This window comes from Nuphar pumila, chromosome 6, assembly GCF_984573655.1.
Source record: "Nuphar pumila chromosome 6, dmNupPumi1.hap1.1, whole genome shotgun sequence".
NCBI classification, from domain to species: domain Eukaryota; kingdom Viridiplantae; phylum Streptophyta; class Magnoliopsida; order Nymphaeales; family Nymphaeaceae; genus Nuphar; species Nuphar pumila.
The window spans coordinates 24,357,996-24,377,671 of record NC_143254.1 but is presented as its reverse complement, the minus strand read 5'-3'; the positions used below and the strand labels follow the sequence as shown (position 1 = coordinate 24,377,671).

Genomic DNA, 19,676 nt, shown 5'->3' with positions numbered 1-19,676 from the left:
ACAAAATTTTTAAACCTCGGCATCCACTGAGCTATTTAGCGGCACCTCAAAAGCGCCATTAAATAATCTTTTTCTTTGTAGGATGCGCATTGAGAGTCCATCACATGCGCGATGGATAATCAGCGTGTGTGCATTTTCTTTAAGTACAAATGCATTTAGCCACTACAACTTTTCCTATATATATTTATATATATACGATGAAAATATCTAAATGGATTTTATGTGTTTTCTACAATTCTGACTCCACAAATGTGTTCATAGTGCTCTTTACTAGAAATTGACACGTAGATTATGTTTCTACCATAAAAAAAATATTTGGAGGCTAAAAAATTTACAAAGTTTTTGGATCAATTTTATAAAAACTTACCCATGCATCAGAATCAAACTCTCCAAGAGCAGATCCCTTTAAAGCCTTTAACATGTTTTGCTTTTAACATGTATGTTACATCTCTATGGTAAAAAAAGGAGAGAGCCTTTAACATGTTTTGCTTAGCATGTTTTGGTCATCTGTGTGTATATGAGCTTGTGCATGTGCAGGGGGGGGGGGTTGAGGCAGGGAGAGGGAGCCGGTCACTGAGTTCATTGGTGTAAAACCTTAGGCCCCTTGGGCCCAAAAGAAAGTACACCCATCCTTGGCCTCCCATCATGGGATGCACACTCGTGGGTTTTGAACTTGTAACATCCCGTCAACTGGATGATGTTCATGAATCACTCCTACCAAATGACTCGCAGCAAGGGATGCACGCTCATGGGTTTTGAACTTGTGACATCCCGTCAACAACTTGATGTTCATGAGTCGCTCCTACCAAATGAGTGCAGTGCTCATCGACGCCCTCTGATCTTTTCTAGAGAGAAATTAATTGACTATATTTTTTAGATGTTATTTGCTTTGAAGTTGGTATCATCAATTTTTGCGATAAAATATAGTTTGATCCCATAGCAGTTGCGGTCACCATCCTCATCAGGATCATTGCTTCGCTTAGTACCAAGGGGGCTTTGCGCTTCAACTACATTGCGTCCATAATCTATGTGTTAATAATTCTATTCATTATCGTCACCGGCTTGACCAAGGCCCAGCCTAGCAACTATACAGACTTCACCCCGTAAGGTCTTCGTGTCATCTTCAAGGACTCTGCAGTACTGTTCTTTGCATATGTGGGCTTTGATGCTGTCTCTACCATGGCTGAAGTGTCCAAGAACCCAGCTAGGGACATACCAATTGGTCTGGTAGGCTCGATGTCTGTTACAACATTGTTCTACTGCCTCATGGCTGTGACCCTCTGCTTCATGCAGAACTACAAAACCATTCATGCATATGCACCCTTCTCAATTGCATTTGGGAATGCAGGGATGGACTGGGCTAAGTACATTGTAGCATTTGGTGCACTGAAGGGGATGGCAACCATCCTCTTGGTGAGTGCGGTCGGTCAGGCCTGGTACTTGACCCACATCTCCCGGACCCATATGATCCCTCATTGGTTTGCACTCGTCAATGATCACACCGGTACCCCGGTTAACGCTACCGTGGTCATGCTAGCAGCCACTGGCATCATTGCCTTCTTCACCAGCCTCAACATCTTGTCCAACCTGCTGTCCATTTAAACTGTGTTCATCTTCATGTTGGTCACGGTAGCTCTGCTGGTAAGCCTGTACTATGTCACCGGTGAGACGAACCAGATTAAGCTGATCTTCTTCATTGTGTTGATACTGCGGTCTACTGGGCTAATACCCGCACAAATGGGTGGATCGATTGCATACTGTATCACTGTGCCCATATGGTTCTTGGCAACACTGGGCTTGGACATCTTCGTGACTAAGGCCAGGGCTCCGAAGCTGTGGGGCATACCGCTCGTGTCGTGGCTGCCATCGGCTTCGAACGCGATCAACATCTTTCTGCTGGGCTCGTTCGATGTAGCATCATTCATGAGGTTCGGGGTATGGACTGCATTGCTTCTAGTGTAGTATCTCCTTGTGGGACTCCATGCATCTTATGATACTGCAAAGTCCTCCGAGCCCAGTAAACTGAGCTCACTGGAAGAGGGTGGGACAAAATTGAAGCTGGGTTGCATAAATGGCTCTAGACTTTTTTTTTGATCTTTTGATGCAACCGAATTGGTTTAGTTATTGCTTTCATTGGATTCGTTATCTGTGCCCTCTTCTTGTACATGAAGATTCGATCAAAGAAGGGCTTTCAAATTTAATCTCTCTCTCTCTCTCTCTCAATATCCAAGTTGATGTGGCAACTATTAGAAAGTTCAAATATTTGCTTTTCACAAACCTTAGGCTGCAATATTCCCTACAAACAATAGGAAACTAGAATTTTTATTTGATATTTTAAAATTTTATAAAACTTAATAGATATTTCAGAATGTAAATCTTTTTTGGTGATACTGTGGCCATTCCTCTTCTTTCTTTACCTTTTTCCCTTTTTCTATTCAAATATAATTGCAATCATCTTGGCTTAAAAAAGATCCATTGTTAGTGGATTTATAATATGAAGGCATAAAACAAAAGATCCAATAATAGTTTTGACCTAAAAAACTATCAAAGTTTTGAGAGGGATGTTAGCCTTCTCCAAGGAAAGCAAGATAACAATCAAAAGAAGGCGACAATCAGGTTCAAACTGATGACTTCCACAATATGAAAATCCTTCTCATCGAAGGAAGGCCTGTTTGGGTATGGGTTATTTGGCAATAAAAAATATCATAACTTTATCACGATTTTTCAAAAGCCAACATTATTCGAAAAAGTCACGATATTTACAAAATATTACTTAATTTGCAAATGTCATGATTTTAACATGATATTGAAGTGGTAAGAAACACTTTTTAAATACTTTAATATTTTAACTTTATGGTTTTTTACGTATTTTATAATTTAAAAAATATTTGCTGATATTTTTCGATATTTTCCAGAAAAAAACTTTTCCAAATTATAGCAAAACTTTTCCTCATCCAGATTTCACCGATACCAAGATTTGTGACACTTGTTATGGTAAAACCAATGTTGTCAGTATCGGTAACGGCCCTGAATCGCTTGGCCAACAGCCAATACCGATTCTCAAGTAAATCGTTCTGAATCTGCTAAAAAATAATTAAAAAATATTTCATGTCAATCAGAACGTGACACATGTTAAAACCATTAAAATAATATTTAAATTTTAATTTTAAGTATTTTTTTACATTTATTAAAAAATAGCCAATTCAGGTTAATATCGTATCGATTTTATGCCGATACGATACGTATTGGGTTAAACATAAGTTGGATCGAGATCCAGATGGGTTGTACTTGCAACCAATATCAGCCATACGATCTGTCCAAGGTTGTCAGAATCAATCAGAATCGGCCATCCGATACAAACCCGACCCGTTGACAGCTTTCAAAGAAATTGCCCTGCAAGAACGAGAGAGAGAGAGAGAGAGAGAGAGAGAGAGAGAGAGAGATGGGTGAGAAGGAGAAACCTCTGAGGCGGATCTCGGAGGCCTTCAAGGATCTCTCCGTCGACGTCGAGGTCGCTCCCTTCTCTCGCGCATGCTCCCTCGTCTCCGTTCTCTTCGGCCACCTCGGTATGACTTCAAGTTCGCTGAGATGGACTACGTTGCCAAGGTGAAAAGCAACGACCATGATCAGATTTTCGGCCACCCATTCCGCCTATCGCTCGTTTTCCTTTGCCTTTGTGATAACTATCTGACACCATGATCAGATTTTTCGGAATTGGTGATGAATTCATCTGTTTCCTTGTGATCTTTTGGCGGATTTGAGATTGTCATCGTTCCGTTCGTGACGATTTTATTGTTGGTTCTTAGAGGAATGGAGAATTTCTGGTATTCATTTTGCGAATTTTCCTTCTCGGATAGTGGTGGATTTGAGATTGCCATGGTTATCGTTTCGTAACGATTTTGTTGTTATTTCTAGGGGTGATAGATATTTTCTTTAGTTTTTTATTTCATATAGTAGATTGAATTGTATAATCTAAATTTTCTTATCGTATTCTGATGCGAAGAATTAGAATACACACCTGTTCTTGTGTCATTCTTTAGATACAGAGACCTATCGGGGAATTTTCAATGTATTTTTTGGAGGGGCGAGACTGTTTTGAAATTTTTTCTCTCAGTTGCTTGGGTTCTTGGAAGATCTTGCAAAAATATGAAGGCAATAACGTGGAATTGTCGACTTTACTGCTAAGCATTAGCTCACTGTGAACACTGCTTGATTCGGCCAATTTATAACGGGTTTTCCCGTAACCCATTTTGAAGAAATGCATAATTTGTGTATAATTTTTTCTTCTCGACCGAATCCATGTTTTCTTTTCATCTTGAGCATGTGTGTTGCTTGCTAGAATGTAGCTGAAGCGCATTATAGTTTATAATACCAATGATTGCCTTGTATTTACCTGTTTCTCTTACTGCTTATTGCGTTATTTGAAACATGTTTCCCATTGCATGAGTACTAGGTATTTTTTTGATCTATTTCTGGTGCATGGAGTTCTAGTCAAAAGGTAGTTATTTTGGCTAAATTCATCTCCTTAATCAAGCTCTATAGCTCGGCTTAAATGTACTCATTTTAACCACAAAATATGGCAAAAGAATTTGAAAATTCAAGTAAAAGTCTTTGAATCTGCAACAGTACTTTAGTTCTTCATCTACAGTTTATTGAATTTGTGAGATGGTTGAATACAATGTAAACTATGGACCGAAAGATACAGGGCAGGCTGGAATTTTCAAGTTTCGAGCTATCTTTTTTGAAGAACCATCCGGCACCAAGGATAAAGACTTCTTTTCAAGACATATTATGACCTAAAAGAGAAAGTTTCAACTGATTCAATTATATATTATACGAGAATTTCCAATATGATTTACATTGGAAGAATAGATGAGAGAGAGCTTTATCATGAATTTGATTAAGCTACTTAATTTAGATTGCAGTCTAAAACTTTAAATTTTTTATATCAAAGGAGCTTTTTTCTAAAAAGGAAAAGAACTTTTTAAATGTATCTATCCTTCATGATAAGGAGAAGAAAAACTACCTTTTGCCAATTTCAAAATATTATAAATTTTAAAAAGCTCATTTTGAACATGTTTTCTGGTTTCTTTATGTATAATAAGCATTTCGCTTCAGGCTAATTAAGGTTATCCTTATTCACCAGTATTTCCATTAAGCTCATGAAATGGAAGAATATGAAACTTTCCATGCCATAGAACTGCCACAGATGCCAACAGGTGTGCACACATGCACATGCTGTCATGCACATTCATACACACACGCGCACACAAACCTATTCTAGAGTGAAACATAATAAAAAGCATCATACTGGAAGTGTTATGTAAAACGCTATTCAACTTCAATGGCTATTGAAAAGGAAAAAGGAAACAACACTTTAACTTCAACTTAAGAAATACTTCTGTTTCTCATCAAGTTTCAATTGAATTAACTGTACAGGAACTTTGGAATCAAGAAACTTCCGATAGGAACACATGCCCCAATATGATTGGAGGGATCTGAAAAGGCATTTAGTTTTGTTGATTTTCTCCATAAAGACATCTAGCACCAATATCTAAATATTTTTTGTTTAATAGCAAATTTTATATTATCTAAACAGTTTCTAACGCTAAAAATACAGTTTAAAATTTTAGTCCAAAAGGTTTTCATCAATCCAAATTCTTTGTGCATACTAGTACACAAGTATTCATTTTCTTATAATGAAGAGAGAGCAATTTAATCTGTTATTCTAAATGCATTCCGTAGATTACATTCAAGTGTAAAAGTAAACCAATGACCAGATACTTCTGCATATGTCATCAGGGCCATTCTTCTGAGGCATATTGATCTGTTCTTATAGTATTGAATTGTTTTCTCATTGCGATATATTGTAATTGTATTCTTATATGATTGACATATATCTGCTATTGTCACTAACAAGTGTTTGAATGCAGTAACAGTGTTGAGCTTTCTGTGTCATCCTTCTCTCTACAATGCAGATGATCTACAGAAGGCATCAAATTCAATCAACACATTGCAATTATTGCTTGATGATGATGTCAAGCAAAACTGTCAGGAAAGCTGGGAGCCATTCTCGCAACCTTCTTAGAGTGAAACGTGGACTTGACATGGTTAGGGTTCTTTTTGAGCAAATTCTAGTTAATGAGTATGTCTCTGTATCCTTCCTTTTTTATTCTGGGGATTGCCACTTTTCTTTTTTTTTCCCTTATCAAGTGCTTTGAGTTTCTAACAATTCTTTCAGATAATTACCCATTGCTTAAGGGTTACAAGAACTAAAATGAACTTACACTTCTTACCTTGATAATGTAGATGAAATATAACATCGAGGATATGCAGTACACAGTGATCAACTTTTTGGTCGCTTATGAAATTGTTGAAGCTTTTCCTTGTAATTGATAATTTATAATAGAGCAGAGTGAATCAACAAATTAATGCATAATGTGGTTAAATTTTTTTTTTATATCTAGAGTGGCTAATACTAGGCTGCTCTTATGACATCACTACTTTGATCTTCATCTGTGATATTCTTTCATACCAAACATGCTTTTGGTGTTTCACAAAATGGAGTGAGAAAATTGTCATAAAGGCAACACAATGCATCCCTCTGGATATTGCACCATTGAAATACAAAGCATGCTTGCTTAGTTAAGATTTTATACATACCACGTGCACACCCTGAAATTGCTATCAATAATTTCTTATGATAATCTAGACATAATTTAACCTCTGAAAGTCTTTGCATTTTTTAAACGGAAAATGATTAAAAATGTGTAAAAGAACAAAAGGATATTATCAATGTTTTTCATAATGTTATAAAAAGAGGTAGATTTTTTTTTTGTTGGTGTCTACTATTGACTTCTGATGTATCACAGGATGGAGGTCATGGAACAAACATAGCACGTCTCTAGATGCATGAATACTGAAATCACCTCCCAGTTGTGTTGGCTGTTGTGCTCAACAGCCAACTTCTAAGATCCTTCTGATTAATTGTGTTTGATAATCAGTCCCATACTTCACTTTCCCTCGGATCAGCATCATGAGCATGTCCTTTTGATGCCTTCAAGGGATCACTTACAGTAAATCTCTCTCTCTCTCTCTCTGCTATTTAATGGGTTATTGCATTTAAGTTTTGTGCAACCAGAAGAATTATACGTTACCTTATTATTGTGTTACCATTGCTGCATTTGTTCTTACATTTCAAATATTTTTAAGAGTTTTCTGGAAAGAGAACTTTTCTGCCCATTCAACCGTATAGTGGTGAACAAAGGAAAGTGAGATTCTAGTTGCTTTCTAATTTGATGGAATGATCTAAAATGGGCTCTTGGTATAATGATCTTATTTGTGACTTTATTTTGTTAGGGGGAATTCTCTCAGGTTTTTGCTCCTTACCATGGATGGGCCATCAGGAAAGCAGTTTCTGCAGGCATGTATGCTCTTCCTACCTGGTCACAGCTCTTGGCAAAGCTAAATGAAGACGGTAAGTGAAGCCATTCATTGAAGAATGATAAATTTCTGTACCAAAGTTCACTGTTAATAGCATCATTAGTTTTCTTTGTATGCAGTTGATGCACAAACTTCCTTTCAGATATCAATAGTTTATCTTAGTGGCTGCTTATCCTGCAGACCAGTATTCTAATTTAGCTTTCTAGCACTAGCTCATCCGAGAAACAAAGAAAAAAATTATTTTCTTCATTCTGTGCTGATCCCAGCATCATCCTATTATTGCTTATCCATGTCATGGCCTGAACTTGGGTACAGTGGATCCACTCTTATTCAAGGGTTGACTAATCACTTTCTCTGTAGATGTAAAATATATCATAAAACTTCTGCCCTGGGCCTAGTTAACATGGATTGAGTTTAGCTTTTATCTTTCACGGAATTGGCATCCCCACACAGTATTGTTGGTTTTATGGGTATGATCTAATGAGGTTTGTTTCTTGCAGAGGATTCAGCTCGGATCCAGATGCAAGCTTATGTGACTGCATCTGCACCGGTTATAAACTACATTGACCAACTCTTTTCGTCGAGAGGATTAGGGGTAGATTGGTGTCTGCTGATCCTCCTCTTTAGTTGAAAAAATTACTCCAAGGAACAAATTTAAGTCTCACTGCATTCTTCGTCAATAGAGTGATTCTAGGAAAGCTTTCTGTAAGCTATGTTTGTAATATGCTAATAAATAAAATCTCTCTGATAGTTGTTAATGTAGTATGCAACATCTATTCCATTAATAAAGAAACTAGATCTTATAGATTGTGCATTATGAATGCTACTTTTTCTTTAATTATTGTGTTAGCACTTTTCCAGTCATCAATTTTGTGGGTGTACCGCTACGTTGACCTATTTTTCTATCGTTAATCAGCATTTGAGATAAATTCGTGCTCATGTCCCATTTCCGTTAATATAAGCATAAAAATGTAAATCTAAATGCAAATTTATACATTCAGTATTAAATTTCGATATGAACAGTTTATCATCCTGAAAAAGGGTTGTTTTCCAAGTTTTTCAATAAACGCCTACATGTATTACTAGTGTCTGGCACACTTAATTTAACAAAAGACTTCCAGCTCATTATTATCAAGGGTGTTACCTCATACGTCATTTGTATAATTTTCCATTTTGGAATAGTTTACAAGGGGACACGACACGGATGTAAATTGAGAAGAATCGCTTACAAGGTTAGATATAGAAACAAGGAACACAGATTTATGTTGCATTTTGATGCAAAAGTTCCCCAATTAGGGCATCCAAAAGTCTTTGGCATTCCGCTAATTATAAATCGGCAGGGCAATTATAAAGCCATAAGAACAAGCACGATTGGATTGCAACTAATCAATCAAATGGCAAGAAAATGTAAGATATCACACTCAAGGCCTTAGCTTGATCTATAAAGTTGTAGAGAATTTTCTACGATGGTTGATAAATAGCTAACAGATTCTCCCATCCAATTTGTTTAAAGCATAGCAATCATCGGAAAAGCTCAAAATACAAAATTGGTAACCGCTAACACGTCCTCTTGATTTGGAGAAATTTCAGAAAATTCAAAAGGTACAGTGGCTCAGTGGGATTTCACATATTCCTGAACAATGTGAAGTCCCTCGGATTCTTCTCCATAGTCCTGGAAAACCAACAAAGCATTAACAAACAAGAATAAAGAAATTCAGGGGTGAGCAAGAGAGAGAGAGAGAGAGAGAGAGAGAGAGAGAGAGATTTACCTTCACAACAACACAAGAACAACCAACCACCTTACGAGCTTTTCCTTCCGAATCAATCTTACAAAGCTGTAGAATACATCAAAATTCAGTTAATTCAAATTCTATGGATTGCATGAACATGCTAAGAATGGTGATTTTTTTTTCATGGACAGAAAAACCACCCGAGGGGTGTAAACCTGGGTGCACCCCTCGACCCACCGGCTTCGGCTTAGTGCAAGGGGGGATAACACCCACGGAAATCGAACCCGACTGCCTGTCTGACAGCTGAGGCCCGCTCCAACTACACTAACCCCTTGGGTATGCTAAGAATGGTGAATTGGAAATTGAAAAAACAAACAGAGCAGTAGGGTGCAGTTCTGTTTACCCCAGCCCATTCACCAAGTGTCTTGGCACTAGGAACTGAAACCAAGCGCACATCGTGGTCTGCACAAAGGGCTCGGACCAGCTTTACATAGTCAGGTTGGTTGCAATCTTCAGCAAGGACGCATAACTGTGCTGAGTGCTTCTCAATCGCCTTTGCAGCTTCATGGAGGCCACGAGCAATCCCATCATGAGCCAGAGACTTTTTGAGAACAAGCTGCAGAGCTGTCATGATGTCCATTGGCTCGCCCAGTGCCGGCGTTGATGCCTCAGCAACAGCAGCAGAACCATCTTCCCTGGCATTAGTGATTAGATTAAGCATGTTAGAGAAATGATGTTTCTGCGTTTGGGGGAAATCCTATTTTGTAGTTATGTGAGATGGCTACGGCTATTTTTATGAAGTTTAAGAATGACTGATATATAAGGAATAGGGAATGGGAGTCAAAATGGAGTATATCTGCATGACATAGTTTTATAGAACAGAGGAGAATGACCTAAGCCTAACAGCTATGTCAGACATGGCAATTCCAAAAAATGTGGATATGTGGACACGGCTATATATATATATATCACATAAATACAAAATAAACTGAATATAATCTAAATATATATCCTATATCTAAAATCTATAGTTATGAACTACAAATATAATTATAAATTATAAATTAAATACAAACTTGTATGTACGCAGGTAAAATGGCATGTCTGGGTGTCGACGTATGTTTGGGTGGCGACAAGGGGATAGGCGTGTCGACACAGGTACGGAGGGCAAAATAGAGTGTCCGGGTACCATAGCCTAACAGATGACGTGAATTCATAAACTTCAAAATCCACTATATAAAGGGATCCATGGGACTAATAGGCACATTCTTTCAATGATGCTCTTTTGAGTCGCTCGTTCATCAAAGACTAATAAAAGCTTCTCTTAAAAGAAAAATATGCCAATCAAGGATTCAGAGCTTTTATCAAATAATGTTTAACAAGAGACCCTTGGAAGTGAGCAATAGATACTTTCAATGATGTCCTTTGAGTTTCTTTTTGGTCATCACAAACTAACAAAAGCTTCTCTAAAAAGACAAATATGCCAATCAAGCACTCAGAGCTTTTTTATACATTGGAGGAAATACTCCATGATCTAACTATTGACAAATTGCAGACAAAAATACTGTCCATTGCAACCAGTAAAAAGTGAGTAACTCTGATGAAACTTGTTCGCAATATGCCTAAATGCATCAAGCAAAAGATAATCGAGTTTAGAAAATCTCCAAAGCAACATAAATTCCAATGCTAACATGAAATTGCCTTCAGCATTATTTGCTCAGGATGTTTTAACAAAGTTTGACTTGGCAAACCTGAGAGCTGTTGTGGAACTGACAAAGTTTGACTTGTTGACTGCGGTGATGGTAGAAATAGTTCTTCTTAAACTTATATCTAACAGAGAAATGTTAACTTAAAAAATAAATAAAACATCGAACACTGGATCAAATATAAAAGGGAAGAAGAAAAAGAACAGGATGAAAATCAACAGATCTAAAAATTTATGGAAAATTTTAAATGTTTTTTTTAAATCATGTAATTCACTTTCAGCTTGTTTTCACACAGATTGGTGGATAGCTGTTCTTTTTCTGAATTCTCTGTCCCTGTCATTGAACCCTAAATCCATATCCTAAAAATAACTTATTAAAATCAAGGAGTTTTACCGGCATTGCTATTCATTCACACATCTAAAGGATTGATAATTGCAATTATGAAACATCAGCTCTGTTTTAGTGTCTTCTTTTAGGTCATTTGAATGATCCAAGGAGTCTTCTTGGCATATGCTTACATTTCCTGCTTTTCTATATTTTGGCCCTTATTGTAGCATCCATCATACATTACATAAATCATTTTTCGAGGATTTTCACTGCATCCTTGTGGAAAGTTGATCGACATAAGTTATATTTATGTTTGAGCATCATTGAAAGCTCCTTATAGTCAGAAGAAACCTAATATATTCTATTGCCCAAGGATCTAAGATATCCTGGGCTGGGATCTGATAATTTGGTCATAATACAATATCCTAAGCTATGTCACATGGGTGCAGGTGCAGGTGCGGGTGTGGGGGCGGGGGTGCGGCAAAAATATAAAAAATTATTGATATATATATATATATATATATATATATATATATATATAAAGCCCAAAAGTTGGACATAAATGACCCTGGGTGTTTTGACTGCACCCAGGGTCAGGTTGACTGCATCGGATGCGGATGCGGGTGCGGGTGCAGGTGCTGTGGGTGCGGGTGCGGGTGCCGATGCGGCACCTAGTTGAAGAGTCCCTGTGACATAGATCCTAAGCAATCATATTAATTGCATTGCATAACTTGAGCACACCTTTGCATGCCTAGCTACTTAACCAAGAGAGTTTCACCTCTTCTTTTTTGCCATTTTAACTTGAACTTCAAATTCCCATTCACCAAATCACAAAGGGTTCAAAATGCATCAATCACAATCTAGGTAATGAAAAGCAGCGCCTAGGCGACCTAGGCAAAGCCCCACTGCCTGGGCGACTAGGCTTGGGTGTTGGGGCCCTAATTTAGCGCCTAGGCTGGGACTGACTAGGCATAAGCCTAAATCGGTCCTGTTTTTTTTGTTGACCCATATGGGTCATATAAAAGGGAAAAAAGGGGCCCTAATTGCCCCCTTTCCCCCTCTTTTCGCACTCTCTCCCTCTCTCCTCTCGGTTTTTGCAAGAAGAAGAAGAAGAGGATGACCCAACTAAGGTATGCTCTCTCTCTCTCTCTCTCTCTCTCTCTCTCTCTCTCTCTCTCTCTCTCTCTCTCTCTTCCTTTTTTTCCTTTTCCTTTCCTCTTCATTTTTTTCTTCTTCTTCCTGTTTTTCTTCCTCTTCCTTTTTTTCCTTCTTCTTCCTGTTAATTATATTGTATTTCAGCATATACAATATTGTATTTCTGCATATTATATATTATATATAGTGCAAGTATATATAAATATATATGTGTATGTATGTGATTTATAATATAATCTGTTTATTATATAGTTTCCCACTTGCCTTTTATTTACATTGAACAGGTTATCAGTTATATGGTTTGTTTATTCAATTGTTCATTTCTTATTCTTATTTGTCTATTGTTTATATTATGTCTATGTTAATTTTTTGTATACATGATTTTGTTTTTTGTATATTGTCTATTCACTTTATTAGTTGTATGGTTTGGTTATTCAATTGTTCATTTATTCTTAATTTTTTGAGCAGGTTATCAGCTGCATGGTTTGTCTATTCAATTGTTCATTTTTTATTCTTATTTATCTATTGCTTATATTAAGTCTACTATTGACTTGTTAATTTTTTTGTATACATGATTTTATTTTTTTGTATATTGTTCAATCACATTGTTAGTTGTATGGTTTGTTTATTCAATTGTTTATTTATTTTTTATTTTTTATTTTTTGAGAAGATTATTTAATATAATTGCTTTCCAGTGTTTGACAACATGTTATTTTTTGTCTATTGCTTATTGTTGATTGTTTTTATGTTGAATACATGTTTGTTATTAGTTTTCACAGATTGTTTACATATTTTCTACGGTTTTTTTTATTTTTTGATTTGGGGTACCAACTAGTCCCGACTAGGCCCCGCCTAGTCTTTTTAGGGAGCTCACCACCTAGGCTCCGCTTGGCGCCTTTGAAAACTAAGATCACAATATACATCATCTTCTATTATTCAACATATAAAATCTTATAACAACAGGAAAGAGAAATCCAAGTACCGATCAATATCATAAAGCCTTTGCCGATCAAACCACATCTTTCTACAGTAATATATGTGTGCTTCCTCTGGATGATGGAAGAGGCCTAAGAGATTATTAACAGCAGTGGCACATATATCTTTGTTGGATTCTGCAAGTGGAATTTGAGAGCCTAATGATTTGATGTTGTGAACCAAAAACTCAAGGTCATTATCATCCAGAAATCCATCACAGTAAGGACCCAATAGAGCCGCCTGCTGCTTGATGCTTTTATGAACCCGTTCACTCTTTACAGATATCTTAATGGTAATAAACTCAAGTATGTGGCTCCCATAGTCACCTATATCGTTCAAGGTAATTTCTCGGCGAGCGTTTTTCCCAGAGAGAATTTTCAAAAGTTTGTTTTTCTTGGCAAAATCTTGGGAGTTTAAAAAATTGAAAAATATAAATAATAATAAACAAGATAAGAAAATAATAATCTTTCATTAATTTTCCTAAAAAAATACAAAGAACCAAGTTTTAAAATATAAAAGAAACAAAAATAGAAGATGCAAGCTTAAAATATTAAAAATTTGATTTTTTTCAAAAATATTGCTCGCTTTAATATTTTGAAAATATCATGATATATTGCCAATAATATCAGCTGACCTTAAATCACTGATATTATCACGATAAGTGAGGGCTCCTAATATGTCAAAACATTATGGCATCAAGATTTAGAATCCAATAAGAAAGATGGTACCTCCGCAACTGCCATAAATCTGCTAAAGGCATCCCAACAATGCTAATTTATTATTGTAGAAAGCAGTGCCCAATTTATGACTTTCAGTTTCCACTTTTGCTTTGACCCAATTCGATAATATTATGAAAAGGGCATTGTAGAAGCAAATGGCAGGAAAATTACAGCCACGAAATTATGTCGTGGTTGAGTCACAACGTTTTCTCTTTTTCCTTATTTCACTCCAATTTGGCATGTTGGGGATTGAAATTCAAGCTGAACGAGCAAAGAGGCAAATATATTGCAATGTTCGCTGATATCATATACATTTTCTCTGATAGGAAAATGTTGAATTTCATGGTTGAGACTTAGAATACCAAATGCTTCTTTTAACTAATGTTTAGTAGGGTCTTCAATCTTAATAAATAGTACCCAACATCAATAATCACAATCTAGAAAAAAGGAATAAAGACACCGAATATTCCCAATAATGTAACGAAGTAACATTTTTATGATGGAAACATGAACCTCACTTATATGATTACCAAAGCACCAAAAGAAAAATCAGCAAAGAAATCACTCGAATCACCCACTTTCAAGTCAACACTAAAATTCAAAACAAATAAGAAGCACATCTTAAACTTCCATCCCGAGTTCAATTACAATAAGACCTTAACAAAACCAGCCACAATTAAATAGAAACAAGACTAAAAACAAAACCCAGCAACCCCATCACACACTCAAGAGGAGAAACAACAAATTTCCGCAACACCCACTAAGAGAACAACCAAAATCTCCGATACCACCAAATAAAAAACGAATAATGTGAGGGGAAAAAGTTGAAAAATAGTACCCGGCAGACATTTTAATGGCTGAAGGATGGCCTCTGAGCGTCTCTTCCTGCAACACTAATTGAAAAAACTCAGAAAAAACAGCAGAAAAAGAGAACCAAGATAATTATTCGACGGGAAGAGAGAAAAAAAACCCTGCGATTTCGACTTTAAGGAAGAAGCGCGAACGGTAGAGACAGAGAGAACGCAACGATAGCGGTGGACTCTTTATAACGGAGACTTGGGGTTTTAGGGTTTCTAAGAGCCCGGGTCGGTTAAATGGACCCATAGTAACGTAAACGGGTCGGATATGGACCTGGTTAAGCTTGAACAGGCAACGGATCCAAATTTTGAGGGTCCACACTTGTATATGGACCCCACTCGGATCTTGCAGCATACTTTTGTACCCGGTTCCGACTTGAAGCTTTACTATGTTTTTTTTTCTGGTTAGTCCAAGGGATGTAATACCTCTAATTTTTTCAAGATTATAGAAATTTAATTAATAGTATTTTTAGCTATTTTTGTGGTAAATAATAATATTATTATTTTAAATGGTCTTAAGGGGTTTAGTATATGCGAGGACCATTGGATTGGATCATAAACTTTGTAGATAAGATCCATGATCCAAGGTTAATTAAGGTTTTAAATTTTAAATTAAATAAGAAAATTTTATTTAAAAAATAAACTTTTCTTTTTGTTAGTTAAAAAAACTTATCTTTCCTAAGAGTTACCAAGGAGAGATGCCACCTAGGGAGGGACTGACCTAGGTGGCATCCCCTTTTATAGAAAAGGCGTGAAATCCCCCTCTCAAAAATGGAGGTCATCAAATTTGAAGCATCTTATTCTTCCTTCGATTTGAACCAGAACAAGGTAGGACAACCTTTCATTATTTGATAGGCAAGGAGATTAACATGCATGGGTTCAAATCAGGCATATGGTTAAAAATAAAAATGAGTTTAGTTTATGCATGTTAGAATATTTTTTTATGGGTCGGAATCTTGTTTGAGTGTATATCGAATTTCACATTATAGAGTTAGTGATTCGTATAGGTTGCTAGTTTTTTTTCATGCTGATACCAGTTGTCACAGTTTTTTTTTCTGGGGGACCATGCTATACCTAGGATGCGGATTAAGCAAGCCTACAAGGAGGAAGCGGCACAATGGAGCAACCCAAGAGCAACATGAGGCGGTACTTCGAGAGAAGACACCGAAAAACGAAAGCAATGTGTGGGAGGCAACTATTGAAGGCGATCGCGTAAGAGCGGATGATTAATCGGCGCTCTGAGCACTTGAGAGGATCAATGAGACAAGAGGCTCGTGGGCATGCAATAATTCGGGAGGGATGGCCGCACTCAAAGCCACAAAGGCAAGCGGTGTAGCAAGCAATCACCAATTAGCACGAACACAAGCAAGCACACAAGTGGTGCAGTGAGGCATCGAGCAAGCAAGCAAACAAACAAAAGAGGTAAAAGCACAATGTCAAAAAGAATTCAACTTGTATTCATAAGTTGGCCGAGGAGGGGAGTTGTATTCATAAGTTGGCCAAGGAGTTGAGCTATGTGAGGTGAGATGGTCTTGGATAGTGGGCCTTTGAGGGGGATCGAGTATGAATAAGTAATCTTTATAGGTTAACAACAGGCTTAAGTAACAGATTTTTTTTTATATATCAACCACGTGAACATATTTGATGTTCTGATTGATTCTTGTTTGTTGTTGTATCCTTGTAGATTTATTTTGCTTTGTTCTTGTACTTGTATGGATTAATCATGCATACAACTTGTGTTGTTGTCATGCTTATACAGATTTGGGTTTTCATGTATCGATTTTCTTTTCATTGTTTATGCACTGATTTTTTTTTTATTCTTCATGTTTGATCCATGATAAAATTTTCTTGGGGTTTAAACTGAATTGAAATCGGTTTAGAGGGTTCAGAACCTGCTGAACTTAGGGATCGGTTTGGACCGAGTTCTTGCTGGGTATGATTGAACTCAAGGCCTTGTCCAGAACCCAAATGTACGATGGGTTTGGATTTTGCTCTACCGATTTGCTGAAGGGGTTCCTGAGTGAGTCCGTGATATCACGCCATGATGGATTAAGCATAATATATATATATATATTCCATGCATTCTGAACTCTTTTTGTTTCTGGCTTTCATCCTTATATGATCTGAATTTTTCCTGTTTGGCGCATTCACCTTATGATCTGATTTTTTATTTATTTAATTTATCGCACTCACCATAAGATCTGAATTTTTTTTATATTTATTGCAATTACCTTATGATCCGATTTTCTGTTTATATGTGGTTACCAGTAAGATCCGATTGTTTTTCTAAACTAAGTAACATCTGAACGTTTCTCAAATTAAATAAACCTGTTTTGGATTTTTAATACAAAATTTGAGTTTGATTATCTTTACATTATTACACGTTAAATCTGAAATATTAGGGAATGAACTCAAATTTTGGTAAAAATGACTTAAATCTGAAATGATTACACGAATTGAGGTTTTGGTTTAAGTGGGTTTAAATCTGAATTTAATTAAATAAAAAAATATGAATCTCGTTAAGTGATTTAAATCTGAGATTTTGAATTAAATTAAATCTGGATATTTGTCATACACGATTTAATCTGAATTTTTAGTAAGTGAATTTGAAGTTTCGTTTAAACATAAAAAAGTTCAGGATTTTATAAATAAACCCATTGATTTCCTTGTTCGAGTATGATAGAAAAAAATAAATGTTGACCTTTGCAGGTATGATTAAATTTTGATTTTTTTCCTTAGGTCCATACACCTGTCTCTTTCCAATCAAATTCATAACCCGTATTGCTTTTAGTGATCCTTTGAAATTTGACCATAAATGAGCTAACAATATGTTTTTTTTTTTTTTTTAACTATTATACGAATCTGGTTTAGCCATAAACGTAGTTATGTGTTTTCTTAATATGTGATCATATGAGAATGCACTTGTGTATATTTTTTACTTATGTGAACCAGTGGTTGATATGAGACTATGTCATTTAACTGACACATTGTGGGCCTTTGAGGTCATGTGTTTGTGCCTTAGTATTTAAGAATAATGCTTGTGAAGTTAAATACATTTTGTGATTTGAATTCACATGTGGCACAATATTATACTGTTTGTGACTGAGCGATAACTCAAATAAGATGTTGCATGATAAAAAAAAAATATTATAATAAATTGTTTTTTTTTCATGAGATTGCTCTACGAGAATGGTGGCATCCTAGTATGACGGTTATGGGAGACCGTGAAGATATTAAACGTCATGTGTAATGTTTATCTCAAAAACATAATAGAGAGGTTTGAGTTCCTAGTCGCGGTTGTAAAAAACTTTCTGCCCCTTTGCTTGGAGGTGGTGTTATTTAACTTTGTTGTAGTTATTGACATACCAAAAAAAGTGACATTAGAAGATAATGATACTCTTGTCGTCTTGACATTAGATGATGATTCATAATGTTTCGACTTAGGATGATGATTCCTGACATTGGTTGACCCAATTAATAAAATAAAAATTGTGTGAATAAAATATAGTTGAAGACTGCCTTGGACCTCAGAAATTTGACGTGTTTTAGTATTCATAAGTGTTATGCAAAATGAAACTTAAATGAGTTACATTAAGTATTGACATAAATTCAAAAGCAATGATTTACAATTAAATAAAAAAGCATTCATGAAATATACATTGATTATATATTAGTTCCTGCATTGATTGGAAAAGCCTATGTTGCAATAGCATGCATCAAACTTGTTTACAATGCAATATCATGAGAAATTGCTTGACAGTTTAAAATGACAAATTTTCTTGAGATTTTTAAAATATCATGACACTTATGAAAAAACATAAATATCATGATCTAAATGTGATATTTATGTTTTAAACAGCTATTTATCATGAAAAAAGGATGTATTTTTATTTTTAAATAAATTTTATTAATATTTTCTTATAAAAACTATTTTTTATATTTTATATATTTTTTTATTGCCAAGATTTTGCCAAAAAAAACAAGAGATTTTTGAAAAAAAAAATCAATTTCTCACGAGTTTTTTGAAAAACAAGATTTTTTTTTCCTCTTAAAACTTTTGCCACTATGGTGTTATCCCATGTGGTAAGCCGGGTCCTGTGCCAAGCCAAATGCCCAGGTTCGATTTCCTGTGCTACATGGGGCTTAAAAGATACCTGTTAGGGGTCGGACTAACTCCAGCTTGCCTTTCAAGAAAATGTAATTGTTTGTGCTGTCTACTTTTTTGAAATAGGGATGCAAAAGATTCTGGTCTGGAACAGGTAAATACATGAGTGAGACGGATCTGAAACAGCAAAAATTTGTACAACCTCCATCCTGGATCCGACCTATTTGCATCCCTACTCTCAAACAAATAAATTTTTAGGTCTTTTTTACAGGACAGAATTTCTTCTTTTTTTTATTTTCATAATTTAATTGAAAAAATATATAATTTTAAACAGAATTTTGGTATGTCTACCCCCACACAGTGGAGCTGTTATAACAGGTTGAGTACCTTAGCCATCAGGGTTACCTGAACTCGACCACATAAGAAATAGCAGGGTTTGGGTTGGAATTCGAGTCAGGTAGACTCCAAAAAATGAAAGCTTAACCCTGACCTATATAATTTAATTAAACAGTTTAAAAATTATAGGACCACTAAAATATGAGAATTAGTGTAAACCAAGATTTTCATTGTTATTTTCTTAAATTTGACTGTAGGGATGTGATATATATTCTTAGTTTTAAAAGGACACGCTCTTGAATCATCTGATTGCTATGCATAAG

The 19,676-nt window shown here is 35.9% G+C and overlaps 1 protein-coding gene and 2 pseudogenes across 1 annotated transcript; 2 read left to right on the top strand and 1 right to left on the bottom strand.

Annotated features, from left to right (window-relative positions):
- The first annotated feature begins 111 nt into the window (after nucleotides 1-111).
- Nucleotides 112-2,094, top strand: LOC149834374 (cationic amino acid transporter 1 pseudogene; annotated as a pseudogene).
- A 1,348-nt stretch (nucleotides 2,095-3,442) lies between these two features.
- Nucleotides 3,443-8,074, top strand: LOC149834373 (accelerated cell death 11-like; annotated as a pseudogene).
- A 784-nt stretch (nucleotides 8,075-8,858) lies between these two features.
- Nucleotides 8,859-15,079, bottom strand: LOC149834372 (small ribosomal subunit protein eS12-like). The gene is made up of 5 exons (XM_090011360.1): nucleotides 15,026-15,079; nucleotides 14,894-14,940; nucleotides 9,577-9,868; nucleotides 9,213-9,278; nucleotides 8,859-9,115 (listed from the first exon to the last, which is right to left on the bottom strand). The coding sequence occupies exons 2-5, from the start codon at nucleotides 14,902-14,904 to the stop codon at nucleotides 9,056-9,058; spliced, it is 429 nt and encodes a 142-aa protein (XP_089867486.1). The 5' UTR covers nucleotides 14,905-14,940; nucleotides 15,026-15,079; the 3' UTR covers nucleotides 8,859-9,055.
- Nucleotides 15,080-19,676: the final 4,597 nt, after the last annotated feature.

Bases quoted from the DNA above. Each gene is read 5' to 3' on its own strand.
- LOC149834372 (XM_090011360.1), bottom strand. The intron at 9,279-9,576 runs GTAAACAGAACT...TGTATTCTACAG, and splicing joins CACTTGGTGAATGGGCTGGG to CTTTGTAAGATTGATTCGGA. The intron at 9,116-9,212 runs GTAAATCTCTCT...TTGGTTTTCCAG, and splicing joins GTTCTTGTGTTGTTGTGAAG to GACTATGGAGAAGAATCCGA.